This window comes from Gordionus sp. m RMFG-2023, chromosome 2, assembly GCF_954871325.1.
Source record: "Gordionus sp. m RMFG-2023 chromosome 2, tfGorSpeb1-WG-v2, whole genome shotgun sequence".
In the NCBI taxonomy this organism is placed as follows: domain Eukaryota; kingdom Metazoa; phylum Nematomorpha; class Gordioida; order Chordodea; family Parachordodidae; genus Gordionus; species Gordionus sp. m RMFG-2023.
This window is the reverse complement of record NC_088776.1, coordinates 35,397,333-35,420,326: the sequence shown is the minus strand read 5'-3', so window position 1 is coordinate 35,420,326 and position 22,994 is coordinate 35,397,333. Positions and strand designations below refer to the sequence as shown.

The 22,994-nt window shown below is 24.8% G+C and overlaps 1 protein-coding gene and 1 non-coding gene across 2 annotated transcripts; one reads left to right on the top strand and one right to left on the bottom strand.

Moving 5' to 3' along the window:
- Positions 1 to 9,470: 9,470 nt before the first annotated feature.
- Positions 9,471 to 20,541, bottom strand: LOC135923366 (growth hormone-inducible transmembrane protein-like). The gene is made up of 8 exons (XM_065458063.1): positions 20,443 to 20,541; positions 20,165 to 20,400; positions 19,995 to 20,106; positions 19,814 to 19,955; positions 19,563 to 19,764; positions 19,130 to 19,228; positions 11,150 to 11,324; positions 9,471 to 10,531 (listed from the first exon to the last, which is right to left on the bottom strand). The coding sequence occupies exons 2-8, from the start codon at positions 20,352 to 20,354 to the stop codon at positions 10,441 to 10,443; spliced, it is 1,011 nt and encodes a 336-aa protein (XP_065314135.1). The 5' UTR covers positions 20,355 to 20,400; positions 20,443 to 20,541; the 3' UTR covers positions 9,471 to 10,440.
- Trnas-uga (transfer RNA serine (anticodon UGA)) lies at positions 20,444 to 20,525 on the top strand. Its single transcript has one exon. It is a non-coding gene; the product is annotated as a tRNA-Ser (tRNA).
- Positions 20,542 to 22,994: the final 2,453 nt, after the last annotated feature.

The window sequence follows — 22,994 nt, the reverse complement described above, 5'->3', positions numbered from 1 at the left end:
TTTCCTATTATGCATCTATCCCTCCCATTTATTGCTTACTTATATAATAAAAATATAATTATATAATAAAAACGCTCTAAAAAAAATAAAGCTAACAAACAAAACACTTTAAGAAAAAGTTTTTTTTTGTTATATATTATTAGTTATGAAAAATATAATATTTTTATCCATTTATAAATTGATTCTTCTATCGATAAAAATCAATAATATTTTAATAGTATAAGTATAACTAAAATCATTGTTTTAAATATACCGGTTAAGTCATTAAAGCTTTTTTCTGACGAAATATATATGCACAATTTTAGTTATATTATCGGTATCTTTCTTTTCATTTAACATCATTTTATGCCTTTTTTCCATCTTGCTTGTAATATATATAATATTTTTAAAATATGTCCAATTTTTGTTTAAAATTATATTTCTTAAATCAATTCTAGCAGATTTAAATCATGAGCCAACAAAAAAATAAAATAGTTATATATATTTAATGTTACAAAGGAGAAGGTAAAAAAGTTATCATGAGTTATTTTAATTAAATTGCGTACATTTATTTACCATATAATTGAAAAATAAAATTATTCCAAATCTAGTCGATTTGTTTAAGTTGCCATAGTAAAAGGTAATATAAATTCTATTATTTAAAAAAAAATTAAGTACTATATATTTATAATTCATTATAAAATAAGTGGCCAAAATGGATTTTTTTTCCATTGGACTGTATCCTGTGTTTTTAGAGGACTTTTCTTCTTACATTAGAAATTTGTATAAATAATTGAGCGGTGATATGAACCATTAATTTGATTATTGAAAGAAAAATAAACATTCAAAAGATTAAAATTAAAATATTTCCTAGTGAAAAAATAGAAAAAGTAAAATGTAAATTTATTTTTAATATAAAATATCTCCTGGATTTCCGAGAGGGAATTTTAAATGAAAAGTCGCTAACCTAGATTCGAAAAATGAACATTTATAATCATTTAAATAGATATTGTCACCTGCAATTCTTAGACTGATAGAGCCTTTAATCCATTAAGACGAACGTTGCATATATGTAAACACAACTTATTTTTATCACATCTCAAACAATTAATAACATTATTTTTCCAAATGTGGCATTGTTGTAAACAAAGGATGTATATATATGTTACAGTCAAATCGTGCAATCAGTCAATATGCAAATTCCCTTAGACAAGTCATATCTTACAAAATTGTAGGAAATTTAGAAAGGTATTCTACACATTAGATTGGAATACATATTCGGAAAAATTAGATTAGAATTAAAAAACGTATATAAATAGTTTTTTACGTATTCATATGAATATAATACTTATCATCCTAAAACTTTCAGATAATTCGATCAAGAACTTTTGATTCATTTTTATTTATAAACTGGCAATACACGAATTATAACTCAAATCAGTTAACATGTCTATTGCGTAATGTCGTGTATACAAAATTGTCTGAAATTTATAGGATAGGCATTCTACACATGCTGGAGTATATTTCTGGAAAAAAGAGATTATTTATTTAGATGTTTTTCTACAATTTAATAATTTGATTTTGCCAAAAACCATGTGTTTGAAAAAAAATATTTGAAGATCATAAAATTGAAATTTTTTAACGATAAAAAATTATTTTTATAAAAATCTGTGATTTCATCATGAAAGAGTTCTTATGCATAAAAATCACAAAATACATTTTTACAAAATTTGGAATTTTAGGTAAAATTTGATCATAATCATATTTGAACATTTTCAGAAAAATCTTTAAAAATTTTATTTTGAAGAGCAATTCAAACTGCAAAATTTTTTTACAGTATGTACAAATACCAATCCTATTTCATATATTTTATCATACTTTTTAATTTATAGTGGCAATACGCGAATTAACTAAAATTTAAATCAGTCAGTACGAGGCTTGAGAACGTTTTTTGTATTAATTATTTGATATTATAAATGAAGGGTAAGGAGCAGAAATTGCTATTTTGCCTTAATGCCTCCTTATATATCCCGTCTTTCAACCACCTAGTCAAAAAATACTGAAATGATTCAAAAAAAAAGGTTTAAACGTTAACAGAAAATATATGAATAATAAAAAAAACAAAATTTCATTTTATATTTATTATACCAGATGTCTCAAAAAAGAGTCGCATTTTGAAATCTCTATAGTTCTATTTTATTAAAGAATGTATTAAACCTAAAATCAATTTTTTTTTAGAATTTGCTCGAGCCATCACTGACATCAAAAATGCTATGATTCAAAAAATAACTCACACCCAAATAAATTTTTTTTAATGGGTTTTCATTTTATTAAACTATAGATGGGTGTCATCGATTTTAGAAATTTTTCTCATAAATTGTAACACAAAACATTTTAGATAATTAAATAAATTAACAAAATCAGAAGAAAATTTTGTAATTAAAAATATTATCAAAAGATGATAAGAAAGAATCTGTCTTTCCTGATAAAATTATGTCATGAAGACAAATTGAAATGTACTAAGTTTAAATGTGAATTCCATGAGGAAGAAAAGAATATTTGTGCAACTTAATGACCATTCGACTTCATACTCAAAATTTATAAAATCTGCTCAGTAACCTCCGTGCTCTCTTGATTTAAATCCCCTGAATTATCATGTTTGGAACAAATTAAAAACTGAATATAAAAAATATCAATGGAATTTTTTTTAATGAAATGATTTTGGAAAAAAAAGAAATTAGCATTCAATCAGTGGATAAAGATACCTGTTACACAAGAAAAAAAATATCAATTGATATAAATAAACATTTACGGCGATTATATACTGATTAGCACATTGGTATAAATACATTATATAATGAAATTTTAAATACATAATTTATCTTCTACAAATAATTTTTTAGGTTTTTGACATATACAGAGTTGGGCAAGTTATTGCTAAAAAGGATTTCGATATAGATTCTTTATAAGCTTTGATACAGATATAAGTATCTTATTAAAAATATCAAAAAGATACAAGCAGGCTTGTTAACCGATCTTTTTAAAACGATCAAATCCCGATCACGATCTTTTCAAAAAAAGAGGATCGAAATCCAGGATCGACCTTTTTTTCTATTTAAATTTCTGAAGGAAATTTCTTACCGATGCAAAATTAACTAATATATGTTATAAATTTATTGTAATTGAATAATAATATAATATAACCGATGCAAAATTAACTAATATAAAAATAAATTAAATATGGTAGAAATTTTTTGTAATTGAATAATAAATATTAGTTTTTAATAATAAAATTTTTTCTAAATTATCATCATTTAAACATCCGCGTCTTTCATTTAGAACATGTTATGCTATTCATGGAAACATCATTTGAATTAAAAAATTTTTTTAACGGAACAAGCATTTTGTACAGTATTTTTCCCAAAAAAAGCATCAATGTTATCCATACATTCATTTGAGGTATCCGCATATGGTTGTTCTGCATATTTTCCAAATGGGCAACTAATATTTCTTTTACCATCATATTTTGTGGCAGATTAATATAAGGCCAATTAAGTTTAAATTTAGGGTGAATCATGGCTGCCAAAATGTTACTGTCTTCATACAGTGAAGGAAATCTATATTATGAAATGATAATTAATTTATTATTAAATAAGTGTTCATTTTATTCATATAAATCAAATCAAGTATCTGCAAAACTTAACCCTTTTAAATTTTACAGTCAAATCTGGCACATCATCTGTATGGTATTTATATTTGGGTCATATCATAAATATTGATTAAATGTAAACTTAATACTTAATATACAAAGAAATTAACATTGTAATTTATTTACAAAGAATATTAATCAAAATATTAGCTTAAAATTCAAATAATCTAATAAATTTTTAATGTCTTCAAAGGCCCACTAATATTTTACTAGATTTCAGAGGTTTAGTAGAACTGGCCTGTTAAAAATATTTTACTAAATTTGCCAGATCTTTGCAATTTTTTAAATATATTTTGCAGATATCTGATAATATAAAATAATTGTATAAAAAAATATTACCTTTTATCAATACCTCTAAGAACACTATCTACAAGGGGCTGACAATACCGCAGGCAGCTAAATTTCGTTAATTTATCTATCAATATCGATAGAACGGGAGTTAGATATCCCTGCTCCATATTATCCTCCCGTTCCAAGATTTTTAACGAGATCGCCAAAGGTTCCATAACCTAAATTTATTTAGAGAATATCATTGTATTACTGTTGCATACTCTTTAACAAAAAAACATTCCACTTGCCTAAACATTGCAAATCCAATTTGATCACATACTTGTTCTACTTCTGAAAACTTTTCAGAAAGCATCTTAACTATTATTTCATGGATTGGTAATAAGAATTCCATCTTGTCTTGTTGGGAGCTATTAAATATCTTCCCAATTTCTCCAATAAAATATCCGCCATTTTTGACGACATGTTTTGTTTATTAACTAAAGCAAAACATTTTGCAAAAGTGGATCTAGATATTAGTTTATAATTGAGATCACTATCTGCCATCTCCGCATCTGTTGTTGCAATAAGGTTAAGATTATGGCAACAACAACGTTGATGTTTTGGTAGGCTGATAGTAGGAATAATTGGGTCATCAACGGATAATATGTCATCCAAATTTATCAATTCCATATCCTCACTACTATCTTCTTCATTTTCTCCAAAAACTCTAGAAAAAATTAATTAATTTAAATATTTTTTGCTAAATATAAATATTACTTAAATGCCTTGACAAAGTTGGTTCCATTGTCAGTCACCATCTTCACCACCTTATTATAAATTTTATAAAACTTGTGGATACCCATGATTTCGTTGGCCAAAACATCATATGTTTGCCTCCCAATTATCCTTCTCAGTGCCAAAGCGGCTGACCTTCTCTTGAGGGTTAATGGATCCAGCCAATGTGCAGTATGTCCAATAAAAGCCCTAATAAAATAAACATTATAAAATTCATATAAATATAATATACCTTCGATGACCACTCCAACAATCAGCAGTGGTGCATACATAAGAAACTTCAGACAAATCTCTTATAAGATTTGTCGTCATATAAGAGAAGGAAGTAGATATCCTGTTGCCCAGTGTTTGGCGACAAATAATTTTTGTAGCAGGAGAATAAATTTAAATCATTTTTTCAAGTGAAGGATCATCAACCAGAGACAGTGGTTGGAAGGTGTCTATAATAAAATCCATGATAACCTTGTCTGCTGTTTTTTACGATACAGCTGGAATGTTTAGATTGTTAAAATTTAATTTAGATTGTCTGGATTTGCAACCAGAACCACTTTGGTTTTGCAGTGATATATTTTTTTGTGTAGAGAATTCGTTATCTCATTTTTAAATTCACTGTGCTTTTTCTTTATAAAAGAAAAAAATAGTATGTATCAAAGTTGGATGAAAATAATTTCTCCTGAATCAAATTTCATTTTTAAAATTTTATATGGAAATTTAAAGTTAAAAAAAACAATGTACAGGCTGAATGTAAAACCTATATAAACAAAAAAATGATAAAGGGTTCAACAAAAATTTTGTTAAACATATTAAAGTATATTATTTAATTTATATATGGTTAAAAAAGGTTCATATAGGTTATTTTAAATTTTAAGTTTACAATATTGTCCTTGTTTATCATTATTAAAAGTTGCCCAAGATGATATGGGCTAAAGATTTTGATAAAATATTTACCTATATATGAATATAATTAGCCTTTTTGGCATTTAAGAACTATGGATTAAGGGTTCAACAAATTTTGTTAAACATATTAAAGTATGTTTTATTGTGGTTAAAAGGGGGTAGGTTATCTTAAAAATGTAAGTTTACAATATTGTCTATCATTATTAAAAGTTGCCCAAGATGATATGGGCCAAAGATTTTGAATTTTCCTATTATGAATATAATGGGGCTTTTTGGCATTTAAGAACTTATGGATTGAGTCAAATGATACAAAAAATACTTTCAATTCAAAATATATTATTAAAAAAAGCCCTAAAAATGTTGTCAAGAAGATTATATAATCAAGCTCAAACTGACTATAATACTAATTGATTAGATTTAACATATTATAATAAAGAAATAATAGAATAGATATTTATTTTTCTTTTGGTGAAACATTGCTAAGTTCAATACAAATAACATTAAACTGGATGTTTTAATTATATTAAAGAAAGTCAAAATACAAAAGGCTTAATTATTAGTTATTACACTTCCATTTATTATAAATACTCTTCTTTTGAAATTAAACTAATATAATAGTAATATTAAAAAATAAATTCCTAATTATTATATATAAATAACAAAACCAAGATTAACTCTTCATCAAATATTTTATTAATTATACTGTATCTAATAATTCATTTTTTTTATAAAGAATCTGTATCTAGATTCTATTTCTGTAGGACCTGCTCAAATCAGGAATGTAATAAATTAAATTTAAACATGTTGACATTAAGATTATCAAATAAAAAAAAATTAAAAGAATTACTTGTAAATGTCTCTTTAAGTTCGAGGATGATATTTTGGAAGATGATATTATCTTCTACAAAGACGGCATTTGGTGCTGATCATATTATAAGAGTTGCCATCCATTTCACATAAAGTAAAATACTTGCGTAATTTCAAAAATGGTAAAAGATTCTCATTCTCATTATATCTGCTGTTACATCAATAGTAGAAGCAATAGAATCTTCTAAATCTATAATGGACATTTACATTTACTTATTAAAATAAATATTAATATATTATTATAAATTTATATTAAATAACTTGTAAGAGCTCTAAATCTCGTAAAATTTAGGAAATGAATAAATATATCTATAAAATAAATAGTGCAATGGAAGTTGATAAACTATGAAGAGAGAGATTTTTTTAAAAAATAATATTTTAATTTATTTTCAAAATTTTTATTTTATTCATTGCTTTTTAAGTAACAAATTAATATTTAAAAAGATCGGGATCGAATTTTAAACAAAATGATCTCGATCCTCAATTTAAGTCAGAATCATAAATCTCGTAAAATTGACATATTTGCGATCGAATCCAGGATCGTCGATCTTTTGATTCGATCTTTTAACAACTCTGGATACAAGATATCTTTTACTTAATATGAGTATCTTAGACACAAGATAATTAAATTTACCTGATCAATATCTATTCAATTAATTGTTATACTCTTAATAAATAAAGTTCTAAATATTATATTATAAAAAAAATTGATGAATAGAAATAAAATATAATAATTTTAAATTAGATTTTGTACAATTATTTCCAATCAGAGAAAAGATGAATATTCTTGACATTGAATACAAATATTAATAAAGCGCATCTCATTCATGACATGATTAATGAAATAATAACCATAGTTGAATTGAAATATAATTACAAAGATGGATATTCCTTCCATACAACATCTTATAGTAGCTGAGATCAAAACTCTCCAAATTGTGGTTCATAGAGAATTAATAAGACATCACTTACCCACATATTGCAATAAGATTGCAGAAATGTGAACCCGAACTCTCGTGTTTTTGCTGAACCCGAACCCTTTTGAAAAGTGGAGGGTTTAAGGTATCAAATTTTTTTTTAGCAAAATAATAAATTTTATAAAAATAAGATTTTTCGTGAAATCATTTTATATTTTCTTCGCATTTTTCAAAATTTTCAGTTTTTTTGCTTCCATTTTGTATTTATTACAAATGGTAATTTAATATGATATAAATAGAAATACATTATTTTGTTTTTATAGGGTAAATTATTTAAAAAAAAAACAATTAAAAAAAAATAACAATATGTTTTTTTATTTTTGCACAACCCTTAAAAAATAAATGACAATCAAATATATAATATATAACAAAACAGATTTAAAAAATACATTAAAAATTGGATATTTAAATTTTCGTTTTTTCTTTATATATATATTCGCCTTTTTCTAAATTCCTTTAAAATATATTTCAATATAAATTATATTTTTATAAATTTACCTTAATTCATTGGTTGTCCTCGATAACCAATCTCCAAAAATTGATACATTTTATTATAATAATTTGAAAAATCAAAAGGAATAGTAAATTCATTAAGAATTGATGTTACATTATTAATTATTTCGTTTCGAGTATTTGGTCGGGAATTGATCGACCTATATTTGTTTTTAACACTCCAAAAAAATTTTCTATCGGGTTTAGTTGCGGCGAATAGGGTGGCAAATATTCTATTCGCGCTCTAAAACAATCAATGAGGTGGCTTTTATGGATGGATGCATTGTCCATAACAATAACTGCATCACTCGGTTAGAATCACCACTTACAGAGGAAGAATTAATCATATGGAAATTATTTGTAATATTAGGTATTGAATTTGAATTAGATATATAAAACAGGATCAGGATTTAATGTAAATGAATTTGTATTACTAGATAAAATTTGTCGTATATTAAACATTTGAAAAAAATATTAAACTCTATTTTATAAAAAAAAATAAGTTATATAAAAATTGTAAATGCAAAAAAATTACCGTATGTATTTTATAAAAAAAATTAAATTATATAAAAATTGTAAATGCAAAAAAATTACCGTATGTATTTTTTAAATCTGTTTTGTTATATATTATATATTTGATTGTCATTTATTTTTTGAGGGTTTATGCAAAAATAAAAAAACATATTGTTATTTTATTTTAATTGTTTGTTTTTTTTAAATAATTTACCCTATATATACAATCTTAGAAAATAAAATACGGAGCAAAGGTATACAATCAATAAAGTAAAATACAATTTTTCTAGATATTCAATCTAAATTTAAAATACGAGCATTAAGTTCCATGAAATTCTTATTTTCAGATTAGGGCAGAAATTATTTTGGAAAATAAATTTAAATATAAATTGATTTTTAACCATTGTTATTAAATTATGTTTATATGGAGAAGAATATAAATAAATAAATGAAAAAGTGGGTTATTTTATTAATATTGAACCAATATTTACATATACTCTGAACCATTTTTAAATTTTTATCTTTGAACCCGAACCCCTTTTTTTATAGGAGAGTTTATATCCATATAAAATTGTGTGTGGCAAAACAATAGGAATGGAGATATATGTATAAATCAAATAACAGATGCACATATTGATAAATAAGATATGTATGTTGATTTTTCAATGAGCTGAAAGAAAATAAATAATATTAAATTTTGTGGTTTATTCCTCCATGGTAGATAATCCAAAATTTATGGGATCGTTTTAAAAAAAATATAATACCTAATAGATATGAAGAAACTATGATAAAATATTTTACCATCATTAATATAACTATAAATATAATTAATAACCAAATGAGACATTATAATAATTATTTTAAAATAATTTTTTTAAACAAAAACTAAAATCAACATCTAAATCACCCCCAATATTACTATTTTCATTTCCAGTATGTGTCCAAAGGGAAATTCATAATTGTTGACAGTAAAATATAAATTAATATATTTATTCCCCTTAAATTAAGATAATTATTATTTGAATACAATATTACAATCATTTCAAATTATCGATAATTGTAGAAATAAATTATATAATCAATATAAACATTTTAACATTAGCCTATTCATTATTAGATTAGACAGACAGACACACTAGTAGCTTTTTATAGGGTTAAAATATCTAATTTACAATAAAGGTTGTAAGGGAATTTGCCAAAACTTATAAATGAGAATATAATAAATATGTATCAGGAATTATAAAATTGAATTATCTAGTGAAAATATAAAAAAATGATATATATTATAAAATATAAAAAGATGAGAAAAATAAAAAAACAACAAACTTAATAAGGTTAAAAGTGAATATTGAACAAACTTATCAAGAAATGAAAAATATTCTTTTGAAAAAAAGGTAACGAATTTAGGAAAATAATTTCCAGTTTTTAAAGATATCAAAAATTACAAAATTAATAAAATAGGAGAAAAAATTCCCTATAAATATAGCCATGGAATAAAAATCCTCAAATAATATATTTAAAAATTTTGAGAAAATCAATTACGGACGTATCATAAAATTCGTGGTACGCCCAACTCTGGACATATATTATTGAAATATATTTTCTGATTGGTACATAAAAATTATTATTTAGGATAATACATTTTCTCAAATGATGTTTATAAGTATTCAAGGACAAGTAAAGAAAACCCAGGGAGAATAAGGTATTTAAGACAAGTAAAGAAAACCCAGGAAGAATAAGGTATTTAAAAGTATAAGTAATAATAATAAGTCATAATTACGACCACAGTATAGATATTTTTCTAAAATATATTATGTAATTAAACTCATAGTATGATTAGAAATCAATTTGACATTTTTGGGCAAAATCATTAGACAATACAAGATTAAGATATAATATGAGATATTCAAAATAAACTTAAAATTATAAAAATCTTGAATTTTATTTTCTTCTATTAGAACTTCCACCGTGAGCTAGTATCATGGCTATTCTCATAAAGATATTCAAGGTATCCATATAAATACCCATCGAACTTAAAATTTTGTTTTTTAAAAAAATATTATATATATTATATAGATAAAAAAAAATTATATAATAGCGTCAATATGTTTTTTTTTCAATTTTAAATCATTTTTTGAGATAAAATTATTTGAAACTCGTAAATAATAAGTATTTTACATTAATCAGATTTTTATAGTTTAAAAAAAGGGCTCAAAAAATTATATAACCTATAGCATATTGATGCTAACATATATATATATATATATATATATACAATGTACCCCCTAAATAATTTTCAAATAAAAAGAGAAGTAAAAATTTAAATAAATACCAATTTTAAAACCTCCGACAACCCTACATTACACTTAAAGAAGCAGGTGAGGTAAATAGGAAAGGGTTATGAAGCTAGAGCCTCATTAAAATTTTGGAAAGACCCTTTAAAATTCAGAAAAATAAATTCAAAGCAAACAAATAGGTTTTAAATTTTTATAAATTTTGAACCATTGAGCCCCGACAAACTGAAAGTCTAAATATGACCCTGTTCAAGGGTTAAAACTTTGTTAAACAAAGCATATAACTTGTTCTTGTTAAATTTTCTAAAATGGATAGGCAATTTTTAAAAAATTGTTAATTATTGAAAATATTTTACGCGTTTATGGGATCATATGGGCAAGCTATTTGATTAGTAGGGTAATTCTCGGCTATTTTGACAATTTTTTGCGTATCGTATAAAAGGAAAAGGCTAAAAACAAGAAGACCACCATAAACAGATATCGAGTAAAGACCAGCTCCTAGCATGGTTGTGGGTGGCAGGAACATACTTCCTAATGGCATTATAAATAATATATACGATTAAAAAAAATATATCATCATAATAGTATATTTGGCTAAATTAACAAGTTTAATCTTATATATATATTTTTAATTAGTTTTTATAATAATACTTGCTAATAATTTAGGGAAAAATCATATAATTCTACCATTAATAACTAACATCTAATAAAATCAAGTACTGACCACTTTTAATGTTTTATAATTTCTTACTAATTAATATATTCAAAAAAGTTTATCTTAGTTTATATAGAATATGATAAAATAAGTAATTTAAGTTAAACTATAGTATTTATATTTAGTTTAACATCAAAATGTAAAACTTGCTCTTATTTTTAACTCAATGTAAGTTTGTTTATTCAATATAAAACACATAAATAAATAAAAGTATAAAAATAACTTAATGCAATGTTGGTTAACTTATTTAAACTGAAGATTTATGGTAAGATTTTTTATTATTCAAAAAAAAACAGATTTAGAAGACTATTCATCACAAATGCTATTCTTTAATCATATTTTCTATTTTGCATATATGAATAATGGTAAATGCTAACTAACATATTATTTTCATAATAAATAATTTATAATGACTTAAATGAATATTAGAATACTGAATTTAAAAAAACTATATGATTATTAAATAAAAAATTATACTGATGATTAAAATATTGCTGACCATTTTATTTATTGTCATTTAAATTCTATGATCCAAGTTATTTTTAAAAAGATATAAAATAACCATATTATATATTCTATATATATATAATCTCCGTAATCAAGAAATGAACGTTTTCGTATAATCTTAATGTTAATTTTTATTTTTCCTATCAACTTTCCTATCATCTTAATGTTAATTTTTATTTTTTCTATCAACTTTCCTATCTTCTTAATGTTAAATAAATCGATGGAGACTATATATCTCTAATGTTAAATTTTTAGAAAATTTTTTTGTACATCACGGGATTCGAACCCATGACAACGTTTTAAAGGCAACGTTGTTCCCGCTTAGCCACCTTCTATATTAAATTTTGTATTATTATCTTTCTTATATATGTTATTAATTTGTTATTAACATATTTTTCGATTAATTTATATAATTTAGATCTTATTGTGTTGTATAAAAAAGAACTAACCTAACCTCAAATTATGATAAGAATGAATATTATTAAATTTAAAATAGCAAATTAAATTATATTTAGCCAATTGAAAAATAAACATTTATCTCATATTAATTTTAGCGTAAGTATTTATATTCAATCAAAGTAAAATGTATTAATTTATATATTACAATTTAGATTTAACAAATAAATTTAAATTATTTACCACTCCAAAATATGGTAATAATTTTTTTTATCTCAACCACAATATGGGAGCTCTGCAAATAGTATAAAATACCTATTTATCAATATCTTCTCATGCCATAAAATTAACCTCCCTCACTAATCCTAAATACTTTTTATAATCTAGATTTAACAAATAAATTTAAATTATATTTAGCCAATACATTTATCTCATATTACCACCCCAAAATATGCCAGTATAAAATTTTTTATAGCAACAACAATATTTGAACTCTGGAAATGACATACAATACCAATTTATCAATACACTATATTTTTGATTACTTTCATATATATTTTACGCTAAATTTAATAAAATGAATAAATAATCACTAAAATTTGTCATTTATTTTAAAAAAATTCATATAATAGTTCAAGATTTTATTATTCCCGTCATTCTTGAAGGGTTATCAACTAGTATAAAAATAAATGATAAAATTGTTTCTATTAAATTTCTATTTATTCCATTTATATAATAAAAGATTCTGATCTATTCATCATAATATAGTATATTAGTATCTATTAAATAGTTCGGGAAGTCAAATCCTGGCGATCCTATTTTATAGTAGATATTATAAAAAATCAATCTATTTATAAACTAGAAGATTGTGGCGAAGTTTTAAATGTGTACTATGCTACAAATCTCTAGCGACATATAGAAAGATTCCATGATAGAAAATTCAAATAATTTTTAAAAAAGGAAAGAAAATTTGACTATTAAAAAAACTCTAATGGAAAATGCAAATCAGTATAATACAATCCAAAATGCTTCCAGAACTACTACAATACAAATTAATATCAATAAAGAAATAACAATGCACGGAAAATCAATAAAATCAATTGACGACGAATCTTTTTGAAATATTATAGACCCAATAATTATAGGATTGGGTAAATTTAACTATCAATTCAGAAGATATACATAATAATATTTTTAAAAATGGCGTTTGATTTTTCGCAAAATATAAAAAAGGAAATTTCGTTAAAATTAGATAGAGCAACTAGATATGATAGACGTCCATATTGGGGATCAACGTTCAATTTATAAATCATGAAAGAGATAAAAGAAAGATATACATCAGAATATCTTAAAAAATTATTCTGATGTTCTAAAAGAATATGAAATAAGAATTGAGCAAATTTACACGATAACCACCGATAATGTAGCAAATATGATTAAATTAATTAAGCTATTAATACATCACGATAAAGAAGATGATAGCTGTAATGACTATTTAAATAATGATGATATAGATACAATGATATAATTTATGATGAAAATAAAGAACTATTTAATATTGAAAATATTAATCTTGAACCTACTACCAGATCCATATTAATGGATATTAGATGTGCCTCACATACATTTAAATTAACAATTAATGATTGCATTAAAAATATAAATGAAATTGTCATTATAAATAAAGGAATAAACATATACAAAAAATAAGAAATCAGACAAGAATGGCTATTCTGTCCAAATTAAATTTGAAAAAACCACTAATAAAATGTTGCATAAGATGGAACTCAATCTATTTAATTTTGGAGAGATTACTAGTTAAAAAACTTTTGCCAAGAAATATCGCTCCAAAGCAATGATCGCGTAAAATTTTTATTAGAGAATGAATGGAAAATAATTAGTGTATATTAAAAGCTTTATATCCAGCATTATATTTTGATAATAAAAAACTTTTGCCAAGAAATATCGCTCCAAAGCAATGATCGCGTAAAATTTTTATTAGAGAATGAATGGAAAATAATTAGTGTATATTAAAAGCTTTATATCCAGCATTATATTTTGATAATAAATATACAAAGTGAACTTAACAATAAGCGATTTTTATGCCACGTGGATCATATCATGCAAACGAGCAAAGTAGACAATCCATTTGCCTGACTTTTAGTTTCCACGATAAAAGCCCGAGAAATAAATTTGAAAAATGACGTTTTTTGCTCAGCTATATAACTCGACCCAAGATATAATGTATTTTTAACATTTAAAGAAAAAGAGATCGCCAAAAACCATCTTTCTAAAACTTGGAACTTAATTCAAAATTTAAATAATCAGAATATTGAAATTCTAGATACTATGCCACGTTTGAAGATTTATTAAAGTCGCATGAAAGCATTAATAAGAATAATTCTAAAGGCATATAAAATTATAATAAATGTGTAGAAATAGAATACATAATTCGATCATTTGATAATGTAGAGATTAGAAAAAGATACTAATCGTTTGAATTATTGGGGAAATGTAAAGAATAGAATTCCAGAGCTTTACAAATTAGCTATCACTGTGCTAGCAGTTCCAGCTACGCAAGTATCCATAGAAAGAGCATTTTTTAACCTTAAGTTTATACTCTCTGCGCAGAGAACTAAATTAAATCCTGAAATATTAGAAAATATTTTAGTTATCTGTTCTAATTCTCTTTTTAAACATAAATAGTATAAATTTCATTATATTTATGCGTTATTTTATTCCTCATTGTATTTGCGTATGTTTGTTTTTATCTTATTTATTTATGAAATAAAAAAAATTAATTTGTCTAATTAATATTTACTAAGTTTAATAAATATATCAATTAGATTATCATGGTTAAATTAAATAAGAAATTATAAAAATATAAATTAAAAAGATTTTTCTCTAAGATTAATATATATGTTTTATGATTAATTTTTTTTTAAAAATCACTAATAATATTTCATGTATATGAGATAAAGACAATAAATTTAAAATTATTCTAGCTTAGGATTTTATATTTTTATTATAATTATTATTTGTAAAGATATCAGTATATTATGAATGGTGAGTATGTAATAGTTACTATGCTCCATCTGTATAATTAAAATATAGGTAGCCTTCCAAGTTTCCCAGCAACAAGCACTAGGAAAATTGCAAAGCACTTTTTTGATGAGCCTATGCTGTTGGTTTTGATACTTATTAAAAGTAACATTTATAAGTCTGTAAGGGGTGAAAGGAGTGTGCTGAGATGATAGAATACTGAATTATATTTAAGTAAGATAACACTGGTAAACAGGGTTGCTAGGCCAAAATTTTCAAATTGCGGGAGAAATTTGGTATTTTCCGGTTGACTTAATTATCAGCCAATTATTTTTTATAATTAGTTTATATAAATACAAATTCGGTAACTATTTTTCAAAATAGAATAAAAAATAACCAAAGATCCTTTTTAAATATAAAAGAATGTAAACAAGATAAAATTTTATAAAAAAACAAACGATTTTAATTTTGAAAAAATATATTTTATGCGAATGTCCCACAAAACATCCGCAATTGGAAATCTACCTTGTGTGTGTGTATAACATTATAGGGATAGGCGCTTAATTAACACGTTTAGATACATAATAAGGTAATATTGTACTCATTTCAATGATAATTATTTTATTTATTATTGTTCAATCACATTATTATAATCAGTGTAGAGAGTGTATCTACATCCATTGCAAAACAAAAATACTCTTCAAAAATAAGAAATAATACAGATGCAACTACAGTTGCGGCAATTGTAATCACTTATCTTGTAGTACAAACAGAGCTACTTATCATTACAATGTGGGTAGATAACGACTCCGAGATAAATGAAAACTTTATTTGTAGAACAAAAATGAGCAAGGATATCATCAATGTTTAGAACCTAAATTCAGGAGGTAAATTCTTGACGATTTGAAATATGGGCATACATATGCAATTCTAACAGATGCATCTAATAAGGGAAATATATTATCCTCCGCTATTTCAACAAAATTAAAGACGTTTCAAGAAAACTATTAATTTTTTCTCTTCAAATAGTAAAAAATCCAAAGACATAGCTAATCATATAATAAAAAATATAGCAGATTCGGGATTATCAATAAATTGCATGTCAGCTTTCTGGTCTGATAATGCCTCAGTGAATTTGGAAAAACCAGAGTGTATTTATAGAATTGAGTCAGCACAATGTTGGTTGCGGTATGTTCCTAATACCCGTCATCGATAGAATTTTAAAATTTTATGAACCTAAAAATATTTCTTAAATAAAGATTATAAAAGCTGTCCTAACATTTGGAAATTTTTTTTCAATAATGAATGGCAGAGGTATATTTAGGAATAATTTCATATGTAGGAAATCTACTAAATGCTGTTAATGTGCACTTGCAATCAGAAGAATCTTAACAAAGATTCACAAAATTATTCTGCAGATGTGTTCATCTTTACAGTTAAAAATTGACAATAAATTTTATGGCGCCATTGCTAAAACTATAGTGAAATGTTCAAATATTTTAAAAATACCGATAGACATTGATGTCTTGTTTGAGGATATTGTAAGGCTCTCTATTTTAAATTTACAATGTAAAAAATATGTTTATTTTATGCAAATATATAAATAAGATTTTGTAAAATATTAAAAAAATATGGAAAATTAAATAGTTATATATAATGTTAATTATATTTTATTTGAGATTTAAATAATGGAACTAAACGTTTACCGTCGTTATTGAGATATTTATAAAATTCCTGGGATGACATATTATAAATTTTTTTAACCATTAGCTCGGCCTCTAATGTTGTTAAAACAATCCGATTTCTCTCCTTTTTCCAGGCAGTCCTCAGGCTAAAAATGCGCTAGGATGAGGCATTCGAATGAGGTAAGGAGAAGACATACTTGCATATTTTTTCCAAGCATGGGGATTTATTGTTATTACGAAAAAATTCTACCCATTTCTCCTCTGCTTTTAGACCATCTAACTTTAAGTATTCTAAAAAATAGAGAGAATTACAATCTCTTCAAACAAGACATCAATGTCTTTCGGTATTTTTTAATATATTTATTAAATAAAACCATCAATTGACGGTTTCTGTTCCAAGATCATAATATTTATACATTTGTAAATAGAGTTATTAAGATAAAATTTTGATTGTAAATATTCTAAAATTGTCTTAATAAAAATGTATTAATTAGAGTATTATTTGAAAATTTTAATATAATATTTTTAGCAATAGCGCCATAAAATTTATTATCAATTTTTAACTGTAGGGATGAACAGAGCTGTAGCATGATTTTGTGAATCTTTTTTAATAAAGAATATTCTGATTGCAACTGAATATTAACTGCATGAAGTAGATTTCCTACATGTAAAACTAATCCCAAATATGTTTCTTCCATTACATACTCGAAAAAATTTTTCAAAATTTTAGGACAGCTTTTAAAATCTTTATTTAAAAAGTATTTTTTTAAGGGTTTGTAAAATTTTAAAATTCTATCGATGGCAGGTATTAATGTTAACCCCCTGATAGGTACATATCACAACAACTCACACCATTCCAAGTCAGACCATTCCACCAACTTTTTTATTTCATTAACTCTATTAGTTGATGAATTAAATTCGTTAAAACATTTCATCATAATTATTTAGACATCCACAGATAATACATTCATTGCCTTCTTGCAAGAAATGTAGTATATGGCATATACAGCCAATTGGTATTAATTCATTATTGTGCTGCCTCAATTCGGTAAATACATTTTGGTTTTTGCCAAAATTTATAGAGGCATTATCAGCGCAGAAAGTTGACATGCAATTCATTGATAACCCTAAATCAGCTATATTTACATTATGTGGTTAGCTACATCGTTGGATTTTTCACTATCCAAGGAAAAATTTTCTAACAGTTTTATTGAAATGTTCTTATCCTTGTTGAAATAGCAAAGGATCAAGGGAAATGTTTTAATATTTCCCTTATTAGATGCATCTGTTAGAATTGCATAAGGATGCCCATCTTTCAAATCGTCTAGAATTGACCTATAGGGTTCAGGTACTAAATCACTTGTGACAGCTTTGCTCATTTATGTTCTACCACAAGTAAGATTTTCACTTATATTGGAGTTGTTAAATATCATGGGAAAAAGATTTGACCCACATTGTGATGATATAGCTCTGTGGATGTTGAACTACATGATAGGTGTATATGGTTTCCACAGTAGTTGCATCTGTATTATTTATTATTTTTGTATTGCAATCAATGTTGATATACTCCCCTGTACTGACTTATATGAATGAAATAATGTTGATTTATTATTGGATAAAAATAAAACAGGATAAGAAATTTACAAACTAGACCTGTTTTTCGAATAAATATTTAAAATTTATTTTAAAAATATAAAAATAATCAATTACTCTCTCTCAAAATTATTATTTATAAATTAAAAACGTTAAAGTACCAAAAAAAAATGAGGGAGAAATGAAAAAATTGTGGTAGATTTTTGCGGGAGATTTTCAATTGTGGTAATTTTGAGGGATAGAGATGTCTGCGTGTAAACTAAAAAATTGCGGGAGTCTCCCGCTGATGGGGGGAGACATGGCAACCCTGCTGGTGAACAGACTCATAAAATATAAATATTTTAAATAATAAAAAGATACAAAAATAACATATATTAATAAAAACATTTAATAAATACCTAATGAAGCAACAAAGACAGTTCCCAATCCAATTGCAAGAGGTCCATTCATTGATAGGAACTTTTCACTAGGAGCACAAGCAGCAACCATTGATAAACCTAGCATTTGAATATAGGATTATAATTTAAATTGAACAAAAACTATAATAATTTTATTGATTGATATATCTAGATAAGATACCTAACATACATATTTATATAAGTATAATGTTATCATAACAAAAAGATTCCCATATATCAAAAAAAGATATAACTAATCTCAATAAATAAAATATTGTATTAAAAAAATTTTTTAATTTTTATGCATAGATGATATGCATCAGAATTTATATAAAATATGTTTAATTTTAATATCAATAAACAAAAAATTGATGGTATCAAAATAAGTAAATACATTAAATTACATATAATGAATATTTTTGAATTTACTTACCTCCTATAACCCCTGCAGTATATACAGCTGCTTTGATTAACAATGGCCCACCCAACATAGATAGAGGTGCAATAACAGCACCTAAAACTCCATTGTGTAAGATCCATGTAACATGTTTTGCAAATAAGCCTTCATCGGTATACGGAATTGATCTACATAAAGCCCCACTTGCTATAACAGCAACAAATGTAAGACCTATGGACTTGTTAAATTTATTAATTAATCAGAATCAAATAAAATTTATATATTACTATCCATGAATTTCTTGCAAACATATTTAATATTTTGGGGTTTTTTGATATGTAATATGCTGACCCAGCTGTAAATATCAAACTACTTCCAAAATAAGCATATGTATTTCTAACCCTTTCTCTGACAATCTCTGGCCAAAGACTATAAAAAATATATTATGACTATTATATTATTATATACATTGATTTGTCTAGTGTGCCCACATCTCTTGATAAACCCAAACCATAGTAACATAAAGCTGCTAAGCCTAAAGCCGATCCACCGGCTAAAGCACCTCTACCAAGAGTAAAGGCTTATAATAAATAAAAATTACAATATACATAACATATATTTAATTTAATTAAATATACCTCCATCTCCAGCTGGAGCAAATAAAATCTCTTTGATTGTTCTCTTTTTTATTTGAGTTTGTAAAGTTGATCTTGTATTCTGAGTGAAATTCTTATATAAAATAGTCGAGGGATTCCTAACTCTTGCATAAGTTATTTGTTTAGAACTGTTATGTATTAAAGGTGTTATAAAAACTTTTGAAAGCGACATTTTAAATGAAATAGATAAAAAAAATCCCACACTCCTATTTATAATTCTAAAAAACTATATAAATGCAACAATTTAATATATGTATTACTGCTGCGATGGCCGAGTGGTTAAGGCGTTGGACTTGAAATCCAATGGGAATTTCCCGCGTAGGTTCGAACCCTACTCGCAGCGAAAATGGATTTTTTTTATTATAAAAGTAAATTATCAATTTGATTAAATTACAAGTGCTTCAAAACAATTTTTTTAAATTAAACTTCGTAGGATATGACATTTTATTTGACTAAACAAAATAGCACTTTATGAAGTCTTAGCCTATGGATATGGGGGGGGGGGGGGGGGGTCATGAAAATAAGGAATGGCGAGATAGATATCCTAAAATAAAAAAAGTACACATTAAACGAGACATCTCAATATAGAATCTTTCCATGATTTTTCAATGTAAGCGGAACAGTAGCGTATTCTTATTTTTTTTATAAATCACCACAGGTATATTGAAGGAGTTTTAATTCCACATATATTTTATAAAATACACTTTTAAACGATCTTTTCGATGAAGATTAATTAAATGTGAGAGATATAAATAATGTAGGCAAAAAAGAAAGAAAATAGGTAAATTAATTTTTATATACATTTTATTTATGAAACAATAGGATCTATATGTGGGAGGATCATCTAGAGATGAAAACTCCAATAGTAATAATTATTAATATAAAGATAAAATTAGATATAGGCATGGAATCTGATGATATAGGCATGGAATCTGATGATATAGGCATTGAATCTGATGATATTGATATGGCAATAACAAATGTAATTTTCAATAGTAACAATCCATATAAAGGTAATTGGATAATGAGGGAGATGTAGTTCAACAAAGTACATTTTAAAAAAAAAACTTTTTAAAACAAATATTTTTGGATAAAGAAGAAGAATTAAATAAGATAAAAATAATATAGGCAAAAAAGGAATGATAGTTGCATTAATGTTTCCTTAAAATAATTTATAACATTATTTTTGGGGAAGATTATGTTGTTTCCTTATAATGGAATACAATCACTTGATACATTATATTGGGGAAGGGAGTAGATGTATTATTATTATAATATTGTTGTTTCCTTATATACAATCAATTAATACATTATATTGGGAAAGGGAATAGATACATTGGGGAAGGGAGTATATGTGTTATTATAATTGTTTCCGTGGTTCATTCCATAGGCGTAGTCGGAAGGGGGGGAAAGCAAGGGGAAATCCCCCCCTTTCAGAAATTTATCACTTTTTGTGAATATCATTTTAATCTAATAAAAAATATCCCCCTTTGTCCTCCCCCCACTCCCTGACCCTCAAAAATGTATGCATATATCTTAAGCAATCATTTGAAGAAAGAATGTAAAAGTTGATTTTTTTTTAAAAAACTATTCATCATAGTTTATACATTTTTTAAAAAAAAGCATTAATATATAAAGTGAACCAAAAATGTTTTTTAATAAATGGAATGTAAGCCAAAGATAAGTCTTAAGACAAAAGTGTAATGTATTTTAATTATTAAAGATCAATAAAATTACTAAATAATATAATATATCAAATATAATTTTATATAAAGTGAGTAATTTTAATTTATTTATCTTAATAAAAGTAAAATATAATTATAAAACTATTGATAAAATTAAATCATAAATTGAATAAAAAAAATTAAAGCACACGAACAGTGGAATATTATATGTCATAGATTTACAGTATATATCTAATTTTATCAATTATTATATGACAATCAAGTAATTTTTACCAATATAGCGAATTATATATTTTACAGAAAACTATAAAATATTGTTAAGGACATCAGAAAATATTTTCTAAGACATTGTGGGCTGAATAATATGAAGATTAATTTTTAATATCATTTTTTATTTAAATAAATAGATGGCTTTAAATATGCTAATTGTTGCTATATTTATTATCAAGAACATTGTAAAATTTGTTAAAATATTAACTGTAATATATTCTCTAACTGTCAAATATGTCTGTAAAAGTGGAATTTTATCTAGTTTTTTGTAACTAATTTTATATAATAGAAGAATATCAATTATATGTCTACTTACTTTTTATAAATAAATTTCTTATACTTGTTTGGAATAAATTATTACCATGCTTTTATATTAATGTATATACAAGGAATTCATTATATTTTATATAAACTAATGAAAATATATTCCATATTTGTTTTAGGCTTTTTTTATTAAAATTAACCTCCTATCTTGTAAAAATATTTTATAACTATATATAGACTAAGAAAACCCTGCCGAAGGTCGGGCTAAGTGGGCCGAAGGCCCCCCAAAGGGGGTCTGGGGGCGAAGTTTCCAGTAATTTTTTAATTCCCCCCTCCCCTTAGGAAAATCCTGGCTACGCCTATGGTTTAATCAATTAATACATTGTATTGGAAAAGGGAATAGATGTATTATTATAATAATGTTGTTTCCTTACAATCGAATACAATCAATTATTGGAAAGGGAATAAATGTATTATAATAATGTTGTTCCCTTATAATGGAATACAATCAATAAATGCATTATATTGAGGAAGGAGATAGATGTATTATTAGAATAATGTTGTTTCTTATAATGGAATACAAACAATTAATA